Consider the following 12,037-nt stretch of genomic DNA (forward strand, 5'->3'; position numbering starts at 1 on the left):
ATATTTACAAGAAATAATATAAAAAAATGTATCAGTATCACTGAATCAAGCCAAATACAATTTTTTTTGTTCTAAATCAATGGTAAAAAATAACTAATTTAAAGTGCAGGTTACTAGTTTTCACAGTGTAGTAAAAACACAGTGTTAGTTCACAGTCTATTAAGAAATGCAATGTTCAATTTTAATGCATTATTACTTTTTTAAGTAACGACAGCTATTGATTAATGTTAACAAATATAAAACTAGTTTTTTAGTTTGGTTTGCGTGGACGTCAGTGTGAGAGTTAATACCATAACCTACATAGAAAGCTCAAAGATCAGAGATTAAAACTCACATTCATTAGTGTGGCCGAGAGTGAAGTCACACTTCAGAGGGATTACATGCATGAACAGTTATGTGATGTTTATGTAAGTGTCATCGCGAATTAACAAACCCATCTGTGTTCACGACGTGTGTTTGCCGCAGGAGTCAGTTTGAGAAACCTGAGCCACGATGGGTCGGAAGGAGATCGACTGCAGCTGGAAGAAAATCACCAGCAACATCAAGGAGATTTTCGACTTCAAGGAAGTTCTTGGGTCGTAAGTATCGAACATTTTGTTTCTGAGGAGATACTGAAATGCTCAGTCAGAGATCAGTGCTCGTGAAGGTGTTTTTGCCAGGTTGAGGTTGCTATTATAGGATTAGCAGCTTTATCTCTCAGCGGAGACACATGCGTTCCACAGCGGTGCTAATCGGAGCCTGAGACACAGATTAACGGATTGGGGGCCAGGGGACATTTTTATCAATGAAGCCTTTCATCCTCTTGCTCCTATTGAGAGATACCTGGAGGAACCGTTTAGCAGTGAGACAGAATATTGTACAGTTATTTAGCGCTATGATGCTTCATGAAGCTTTACAAAGTGTTTTGAAATGTAATATCTCTTATGAAACATTTTAAAGTTATATGGAGCATTATGAGCTGTTATCAAGCATTATAAAGCACTTGGAAATGTTATAAAGCTTTAAGCAGGACTTTTATCACTGATGCCACTTTATGAAGGGTTATGAAGCATTTTAAAGTGTTATAAAACGTTATGAAGCTTTAAGAGACACTTTTATCTCTGATGACACTTCTGTAAGTTATATGGAGCATTATGAGCTGTTATCAAGCATTATAAAGCACTTCGAAATGTTATAAAGCTTTAAGAAGGACTTTTATCGTTAATACCACTTTATGAAGGGTTATGAAGCATTATGAGTTGTATGAAGCATTATAAAGTGTTATAAAATGTTAGGAAGCTTTAAGAGGCACTTACCTCTTATAAAACTTTTTTAAGTTAAATGGAGCATTATGAGCTGTTATCAAGCATTATAAAGCACTTCGAAATGTTATAAAGCTTTAAGAAGGACTTTTATCGTTAATACCACTTTATGAAGGGTTATGAAGCATTATGAGTTGGTATGAAGCATTATAAAGTGTTATAAAATGTTAGGAAGCTTTAAGAGGCACTTACCTCTTATAAAACTTTTTTAAGTTAAATGGAGCATTATGAGCGGTTATGAAGCATTATAAAGCACTTCGAAATGTTATGAAGCTTTAAGAAGGACTTTTATCCCTTATGGCACTTTATGAAGGGTTATGAAGTATTATGTGTTGTTATGAAGCATTATAAAGCACTTCGAAAAGTTATAAAGCTTTAAGTAGGACTTGTATCACTGATGCCACTTTATGAAGGGTTATGAAGCATTTTAAAGTGTTATAAAACGTTATGAAGCTTTAAGAAACACTTTTGTATCTGATGATACTTCTGTAAGTTATATGAAGCATTATAAAGCACTTCAAAATGCTATAAAGCTTTAAGAAAGACTTATCACTTATGACGCTTTATGAAGTGTTTTAAAGAAATATAAAGTGTTTCAAAATGTTGGGACGTTTTAAGAAGGACTTCTATCACTTATGACACTTTATAAGTTAAATGGAGCATTATGAGCGGTTATGAAGCATTATAAAGCACTTCGAAATGTTATAAAGCTTTAAGCAGGACTTTTATCACTTATAAAACTTTATGAAGGGTTATGAAGCATTATAATAAAGCACTGAAATGTTATGAAGCTTCAAGAAGGACTTTTATCACTTACGAACCATTATGAGTTGCTATGAAGCATTATAAAGTGTTATAAAGCTTTATGAGACACTTATCTCTTACAACACTTTTTTTAAGTTATGTGAAGCATTATGAACTGTTATGAAGTATTATAAAGCACTTTGGAATGAAGCTTTAAGAAGGACTTTTATCATTAATACCACTTTATGAAGGGTTATGAAGTATTATAAAGTGATTTAAAATGATATGAAGCTTTATAAGGCACGTTTATCTCTTATGACACTTTTTGAAGTTACAGTATATGGAGCGTTATGAGCTGTTACTAAGCACTTTGAAATGCTATGAAGCTTTAAGAGGGACTTTTATCTCTTTTGACAGTTTATCAAGGGTTATGAAGCATTATGAGCTGCTGTGAAGCTTTATGAAACTTGATGGAGCTTTATGGAGCACTCAATGCTTTTTAAGGAAGTTGCAAACCATTAAATGAGGAATTGTGAAGTTTCATGACGTTTTATGAAGCTTTTATGAGCTGCCATGAAGTCTTAAGAAGTATTCTGAAACATTATTAGTTGTTATAAAGCAAAAAGTGTTCCAAAAATGCCATAAAGGTTAAGAGCTGTCATCTAGTAAGAGGCCGTATAAGCCATTACAACACTTTACAAAAGTTATGAGATGTTATAAAGCTACAAAAGCTAGAAAGAGTTCCAGGGCTATACTGAATTATTATGAGGCACTGTGGAGTAAATTGGATTTTATGAAGGGATATGAAAACATTGTAAGTTGTTATGAAGCTCCATAAGGTGTCAGGAAGCTTTGCAAGGCATAACGAACCATTACGAAGCAGTGCTTTGATGTTTTATGAAGCTTTATGAACCAATACAATCTGTTACGAAGTGTTATAAAGCTTTAAGAAGCACTAAGATCGAACGTCACATTATTAAGGGTTACAACGCATTATGAGGTGTTATGCAGCTTTATGAAATATAGGACAATATAAGGTGTTAGGAAGTTTTTTGTTTTGAAGCTTTATTAACAGGTCCACTAAAGGCATGCTATGAAGCTTTGAGAGACAATTTAAGCTCATATGACACTTTGCGAAGGGTTATGAAGCTTTATGATGCGCTATAAGGCGTTAGGAAGCTAGGAAAATTAGGAAAGTTTTCTGAAGAAACATTACGGAGCAGTTACATAAAGTATTATGAGGTGCTGCTAAATAATCTGGAGTATTATGAAATTTAGAGGTGAATTATTGAGGCTTTATGAGATATTATTAGACATTCATGAGTGATGAAGTGTTTTGAAGTATCTCTAAGTTGCTATAGTAGTTTGTTGACCGTGCCGGCATTAGTGGGTCTCTCTCTCTCTGTCTTTCTCAACACCTGTCAATCTTCATCTGCAGGTGAATGAGACGGACATCGGAGAACATCCTGACACTAGTCAATTAAAGGATTACTGATGGGGTCAATGTACAAGGGTTTACCAAGCTGAACTACAGGGACACATTATTTGCCTCCAAAGCAGAACTAAATCTGACGAATCTGTGCTAACTGTGTTTAGTTTATAGACCAGTTCTTCTCAATTATGGACTTCTAGAATGAGTGCCATAATTGGATTCTGCACACATTTGTGTCGATTACAGCACAGTTTAGACAGCTGGTAAGATTTTACTGACTTCAATTAATCACAATCATCAATTGTCAATGGACAAATGGTGACAAGGGTAATAATCTCTGCTGTAGGGGTCTCCTTTCAAACATGATGGTTTAAGAATGAGCCAAGCATGGTTGCAAGGGTGTTCTAGATTAAAGGCATTGTGGCAGCATTGGGTCTCTTATATAATGCGCCGTAATCCTCCTTCTAGAACGGTTATTCGTGGGACTCAGGATAGAGCAGGTGGGTTCATGTCTTCACAGGAACAGGCTGGACACACGCAGCATGGCCTTGTGCGGTTAGATTAGTGCTGATCTCGGTGTCAACAACTTAAAGCCAACATTTAGATCTTCACATACTGCTTCTGTTGTTGTTAATGTGGTTCAAATGATCTTTTAAAATGTTCTACTGTTTCTGCAGGGGCTCGTTTTCTGAGGTCTATCTGGTGAGAGAGAGAAAGACGGGGAATTTCTACGCCCTAAAGTGTGTGAAGAAGAAACAGCTGCACCACTCGAACCTTGAGAATGAGATTAAAGTGCTGAGGAGGTACGAGAAAAAACAAGACACTAACTAACTAACTAACTAACTAACGCAGAGCTCTCAACCTCAACGTTTGGAGGGCCATATCTCTGCACAGTTTTGCTCCAACCCTAATTAAACACACCTGATCCAACTAATCAAGTTCTTCAGGATTACTAGAAACTATTAAGCAGGTGTGTGTTGAAGCTAAATTGGGCAGAGCTAGGGCATTCCAGGATTTGAGTTTGAGACCACTGAACTGACGGAATTAGTTGAGCAATTTAAAAGTAACTTTCCCCAACCAACATCACAGACCACTAATATAAACACTACAGACCAATATCATCACCAACGACAAAGACTATAACATTAACAGACCACTAACACAAACATCACAGACCATTAAAATAAACATTTAGATCACCAATATACAGACACTACAGACCATAAATATTAGAGACCATTAACGTAAAGACCACAGACCAATATCACCAACACTACAATCCACAGACATCACAGACTGCTTATAATCACAGACTATTACCACTACAGACCATTAACATCAACACCACCTACACTACAAACCATTAACATGCCCTACAGACCATAAACACAACAGACCAATATAATCTCAAACATATACACAATAGCCCCAAAACACGCCCTACAGACCATAAACAACACAACTAACCACCCAAAATACTACAGATGGGAAACATTAACAGAACAAACAAACAAACAAACAAACAAACATAAACACCATTAAAAATGGATCACAGACCACTGGCATAACCATCGACCATCAACCATAAAATCTACAGACTATAAACCCTACAGACCATTAGCGCAAACACATTTGACTCCACGTTTCACACCACAGACCACAACCCCTAAAACTACTGACACAACTCTACAAACCAACACCAAACACCATGTTCTGAATGTTTCTAAGTCTCCCTTTCTCTGTCTTTCAGCATAAAGCATGATAATGTCAACACCACTGATGACAAACATAAACACCATCACCATTATCACAATCCTTAAACATAAACACAAGTCTTTAAACATGCTCTACAGACCATAAACACTACAGACGACCAACGTAAACACCATCACCATTATCACAAATCTTAAACATAAACACGACAGCATTTAAACATGCCCTACAGACCATAAACTCCACAATCACCACAGACCACTAAACTAAATGCTTAGGTCATAATCAGAATTATATCACAAACCATTATCACAAAGACTACAGACCAAAAACACCACAGACCAAACTACAGACCTACAGACTGACAGTATTATCACAGACCATTATCACATAGACTACAGACCATAAATACCATCACCCATTATCACAAATATCACACATAAACACGATAGTGCCCTATAGACCTTAAACCCCACAGAACGAACTACAGACCACAACAGACTACAGACCGCAAACATAAACAACATCACCCATTATCACATTATCACAAACCATAAACACCACAGACCAAACTACAGACCAGAACAGACTACAAACCTCAAACATATACACAATAGCCCAAAAACACGCCCTACAGACCATAAACAACACAACTAACCACCAAAATGCTACAGATGGAAAACATTAACAGAACAAACAAACATAAACACCATTAAAAATGGATCACAGACCACTGACATAACCATCGACCATCAACCATAAAATCTACAGACTATAAACTCCACAGACCATTAGCGCAAACACCTTTGACTCCGCGTTTCACACCACAGACTACTGACACAACTCTACAAACCAGCACCAAACACCATGTTCTCAATGTTTCTAAGTCTCCCCTTCTCTGTCTTTCAGCATAAAGCACGATAATGTGGTGGGACTGGAAGATTTCTACGAAACGAGGACACACTATTACCTGGTCATGGAGCTGTACGTGTTTGACAATGCCCCACATATACACAATCACACACATCTTTTCAGCATCGTTTTAATGTGTTTTTTTTTTTTGTGTGTGTGAAGGGTGTCAGGTGGAGAGCTCTTTGACCGTATTCTGGATCGAGGTGTTTACACGGAAAAAGACGCTAGTCGTGTGATCAAACAGGTCCTGGAGGCCGTTTCCTACCTCCATCAGAAGAGCATCGTCCACAGAGACCTGAAGGTGAGAAAGATTTTGAGACGATTGACAAATGGTTGAGTTTCTGATTAAACGCCATTAACGCTGGTTTTGTCTCTGTAGCCTGAGAACCTGCTGTACTACACTCCAGACGAGAACGCCAAGATCATGATCAGCGACTTTGGCCTGTCCAAAATGGCCGATCACGGTGTGATGTCCACAGCCTGTGGGACACCCGGATATGTTGGTACGGAGAAAAATCAACATCAGACGTCTTTTGGATTGCCTTTAGTGTTTCTGATTCTCATAATTCTGTTGTTTCTCCTCAGCTCCAGAAGTTCTGGCTCAGAAACCGTACAGTAAAGCCGTGGACTGCTGGTCTATCGGAGTCATCACGTACATCTTGTGAGTTCGGGCTCATGCAGACACTCGTGAGAACCAGTCAGTTGTGTTTGTCCTTTAATCTCTTATGTGTTTGCTTAGGTTGAGCGGCTACCCGCCCTTTTACGAGGAGAACGAAACGCGCCTGTTCTCCAAAATCATGAAGGCAGAATATGCTTTCCACTCACCGTACTGGGACGACATCTCTGAGTCAGGTGCGTTGAAAACACTCTACAGACGCTGAAGCCCTATAAAAATGATGCCACCTGGAGGCCATCAGCTGTACTACAACATCACCTCCTGTAGAGATTATTCAGACTTAAACCTCTCTTTTTCCCCTGTCAATAATTGTGATTAAACTCTCAATGTCTTTGATCTCTGCAGCAAAGGACTTCATCAGACACATGCTGGAGAAAAACCCTAGTAAACGCTTCACCACTGAGCAAGCGCTCAGTCATCCATGGTGAGGAACATCTCTGAGAATCTCAGCAGACATTGATTTATGAGTAAATATGTTGGTTGATGAATAAACCATAAATAAACGATCTGTTTGTTCAGGATCATTGGAACCACGGCGCACAATGACAACATCATTCATTCGGTCTGTGAGCAGATCCAGAAGAACTTTGCCAAATCCAAATGGAAGGTGAGTTTGAGAGCAAATTCCATATTGTCTTATTCATGAATGATTCTGGATATCCGTATGACGGTGTGCTCATGTGTTTCAGCGAGTCATTAATGCGACGGTGGTGGTCAGTCACATGCGACGGCTCCAGATGGCCCACGCGGACCCCGTGCCAGCGGCCCCAGCCCCACTCATCCAGGTGCTGGACGTCTCGTCTCCCGGCCCGCCTCCCAATGAGTTGGACACCAATGGGAACCCCTCGTGCAGTCACATGACCCTGTCGCCACAGGCTGATGTCACCAGTGGGCGGGGCCCACTCAAGGCCTGCAACAGCGAGCCAATGCACGCACTGGTCATCTGTGAGACGGGGCAACATGTGTATCGCTCCGAATCGGATCTGCCCTGCGCCGCCAACAGGTGCAAATCTGACGTCTACATGGCCAACAAAAAATACTGGATAAAATAGTAGATTTGTGTTCAATTGTAAACTCCAGTAGCAAAAATAGTCTTTGAGTTGGTCAGCTGTCCATTTTAGTGAATCGATTCATAACTGATACCAAATAATCTTTCATACGCTTGATCCAGTGATTGATTCAATTAATTCAGTAAATCAAATGAATTGATTTAGGGTGTTTGATGAGTGAATTCAACAAATTGGTTTACTTGAATCCACTCTTTGACTTAGCAAGTCGATTCATGACCAATTCAGTGAGTCAATTCATAGCTGATACCGGATAATCTTTCATACACTTGATCCAGTGATGAATTTGATTGATTTAGTGAATCAAAATAATTGATATAGTGTGTTTGATGAGTGAATTCAACAAATTGGTTCACTTGATTCAGCGAATCGACTCAATTGAATCCACTCTTTGACTCATTTGATTTAGCAAGTCGATTCATTTCTAATTCAGTGAATCGATTCATAACTTATATCAAATAATCTTTCATACGCTTCATCCAGTGACTGATTCAATTGATTCAGTGAATCAAATAAATTGATTTAGTGTGTTTGATGAGTTAATTCAACAAATTGGTTCACTTGATTCAGCGAATCGACTCAATTGAATCCACTCTTTGACTCATTTGATTTTGCAAATCGATTCATGTCTAATTCAGTGAATCGATTCATAACTTATATCAAATAATCTTTCATACTCTTGATCCAGTGATTGGTTTAATTGATTCAGTGAGTCAAATGAATTGATTTGGTGTGTTTGATGAGTGAATTCCACAAATTGGTTCACTTGATTCAGCGAACCGAGTCACTTGATTGACTCTTTGACTCACTTGATTTAACAAGTCGATTCATGACCAATTCAGTGAGTCAATTCATAACTGATACCGAATAATCTTTCATACACTTGATCCAGTGATGGATTTGATTGATTTAGTGAATCAAATGAATTGATTTAGTTTGTTTGATGAGTGAATTCAACAAATTGGTGCACTTGATTCAGTGAAACGACTCACTTGATCCACTCTTTGATTAATTTGATTTAGCATGTAGATTCATGACCAACTCAGCGAGTTGATTCATGACTTATTCAGTGAGTCGATTCATAACTGATACCAAAATAATCTTTAATACTCTTGATCCAGTGATTGATTTAATCGATTCAGCGAATCAAATGAATTGATTTAGTGTGTTTGATGAGTGAATTCAACAAATTGGTTCACTTGATTCAGCGAATCGACTCAATTGAATCCACTCTTTGACTCATTTGATTTAGCAAGTCGATTCATGTCTAATTCAGTGAATCGATTCATAACTTATATCAAATAATCTTTCATACGCTTCATCCAGTGACTGATTCAGTTGATTCAGTGAATCAAATTAATTGATTTAGTGTGTTTGATGAGTGAATTCAACAAATTGGTTCACTTGATTCAATGAATCGACTTACTTGATCCACTTTTTGACTTATTTGATATAGCAAGTCGATTCATGATCAATTCAGCGAGTTGATTCATGACTTATTCAGTGAGTTGATTCATGACTGATACCAAATAATCTTTCATACGCTTGATCCAGTGATTGGTTTAATTGATTCAGTGAGTCAAATGAATTGATTTGGTGTGTTTGATGAGTGAATTCCACAAATTGGTTCACTTGATTCAGCGAACCGACTCACTTGATTGACTCTTTGACTCATTTGATTTAGCAAGTCGATTCATGACCAATTCAGTGAGTCAATTCATAACTGATACCGAATAATCTTTCATACACTTGATCCAGTGATGGATTTGATTGATTTAGTGAATCAAATGAATTGATTTAGTTTGTTTGATGAGTGAATTCAGAAATTGGTGCACTTGATTCAGTGAAACGACTCACTTGATCCACTCTTTGATTCATTTGATTTAGCATGTAGATTCATGACCAACTCAGCGAGTTGATTCATGACTTATTCAGTGAGTCGATTCATAACTGATACCAAAATAATCTTTAATACTCTTGATCCAGTGATTGGTTTAATTGATTCAGTGAATCAAATGAATTGATTTAGTGTGTTTGATGAGTGAATTCAACAAATTGGTTCACTTGATTCAGCGAATCGACTCAGTTGAATCCACTCTTTGACTCATTTGATTCAGCAAGTCGATTCATGTCTAATTCAGTGAATCGATTCATAACTTATATCAAATAATCTTTCATACTCTTCATCCAGTGACTGATTCAATTGATTCAGTGAATCAAATAAATTGATTTAGTGTGTTTGATGAGTGAATTCAGCAATTTGGTGCACTTGATTCAGTGAAACGACTCACTTGATCCACTCTTTGATTCATTTGATTTAGAATGTAGATTCATGACCAACTCAGCGAATTGATTCATGATTTATTCAGTGAGTCGATTCAGAACTGATACCAAAATAATCTTTAATACTCTTGATCCAGTGATTGGTTTAATTGATTCAGTGAATCAAATTAATTGATTTAGTGTGTTTGATGAGTGAATTCAACAAATTGGTTCACTTGTTCAGCGAATCGACTCAATTGAATCCACTTTTTGACTCATTTGATTTAGCAAGTTGATTTATGACCAATTCAGTGAGTCAATTCATAACTGATACCAAATAATCTTTCATGCACTTGATCCAGTGATGGATTTGATTGATTTAGTGAATCAAATGAATTGATTTAGTTTGTTTGATGAGTGAATTCAGCAATTTGGTGCACTTGATTCAGCGAATCGACTCAATTGAATCCACTCTTTGACTCATTTGATTTAGCAAGTCGATTCATAACCAATTCAGTGAGTCAATTCATAACTGATACCGAAAATTCTTTCATACGCTTCTTCCAGTGACTGATTCAATTAATTTAGTGAATCAAATGAATTGATTTAGTGTGTTTGATGAGTGAATTCAACAAATTGGGTCACTTGATTCAGCCAATCGACTCACTTCAATCCACTCTTTGACTCATTTGATTTAGCAAGTCGATTCTGGCTGAAGTAAAAATTAATTTCATTGTCAATATTGTCAAATAAAATGATAATTTTTTCTGTGTGTTTCAGATCGGACAGAGTGACGTGTTGCACAGATGGGCGGGGCCAGACCCTTCAGACTGGAGTTTGCTCAGTGATGTAATGGTGTGATTGACAGCTGTCAATCAAGTGAAGTGAGTAAAGCTCGGGCCTGCCGTTTGAGCGTCTCGTGACAGTGCAGGTGTGTGGCGTCTGGTCTTCTGTGTCTATCTCAGATCCTGCACTCGTAGGACGATCAAGTGTGTGTTTTTCATGGACAGCTGAAAATCGCACTGAGTGCCAATCGCACACGTCTGCGTCTCAAATCTTCATGTCTCACTAGCGAAAGTATAATTTCGAGGAGATGGAGAATGTCATTTCTCTCAGGAATTCAGGAAGAGGCTGGTTTATTGTATTTTTATCTGTATATTCATTTACGATAGTCGTATTTGGGCGGATCACATGTGCCACTGTTCTACTGTAAACGGCTGCAGATTTGACTGTTTTTAAGTGTTTAAAACTTATTTTCTTATTTAAACTCACACTGACTGTTGTAATATCTATATCTATGTTTTATATATGCATATAAGATGATTTTATCTGTCATTTAGGGGCTTATTACTTGCCCTGCTGTAATCCAGAAACATGCTGCTGTATGTCTGTGTTAAATAAATCAAATAAAATGATTTACACAGCAACATAATATCCTGGAGAATTCGTCTGTGTTTTAATGTCGTTTCACCTTCAAAAGTTGGCTATGTTTGGAATTGCATCGTAGTATCATCTCCAGTATATGGACATTTTTGTGCACAAAATACCCAAATACCTACTAAATGTGTCTAAAAGTGCAGTACTCTGGTCATATTTACACAGAATGCATTTTAAATAATTTTAATTAAGGTTTAGCCATTTAGTCCTATATGCTTTTATCTGCTTTTTAGCATTGTTTTAGTGTTATTTATAGACTTTTAGTACTCAGATTCTATTGATTCAGTGAATCGGGTCAATTGAGTCAGCAAATCAGTTTAACAAAACGGTTCACTTGATTCAATGAATCGACTCACTTGGTCCACTATTCGACTCAATCGCTTCATGACTGATTCAACAATTTGATTCACGACTAATTCAGTGAGTCGATTCATAACTCTGATTCAGTGATTCATTTGCATCATCACTCAGAATGTTGACTGAATCTCCCTGA

The 12,037-nt window shown here is 37.4% G+C and overlaps 1 protein-coding gene across 1 annotated transcript; it reads left to right on the top strand.

The window, feature by feature from the left end:
• Positions 1–430: 430 nt before the first annotated feature.
• On the top strand, positions 431–11,539 carry camk1ga (calcium/calmodulin-dependent protein kinase IGa). Its single transcript, XM_073844085.1, has 11 exons — positions 431–578; positions 4,155–4,280; positions 6,100–6,174; positions 6,265–6,403; positions 6,482–6,605; positions 6,688–6,763; positions 6,842–6,954; positions 7,124–7,202; positions 7,298–7,385; positions 7,468–7,781; positions 10,888–11,539. The coding sequence occupies exons 1-11, from the start codon at positions 493–495 to the stop codon at positions 10,958–10,960; spliced, it is 1,293 nt and encodes a 430-aa protein (XP_073700186.1). The 5' UTR covers positions 431–492; the 3' UTR covers positions 10,961–11,539.
• Positions 11,540–12,037: the final 498 nt, after the last annotated feature.

Source organism: Garra rufa, chromosome 7, assembly GCF_049309525.1.
Source record: "Garra rufa chromosome 7, GarRuf1.0, whole genome shotgun sequence".
Lineage (NCBI taxonomy): Eukaryota > Metazoa > Chordata > Actinopteri > Cypriniformes > Cyprinidae > Garra > Garra rufa.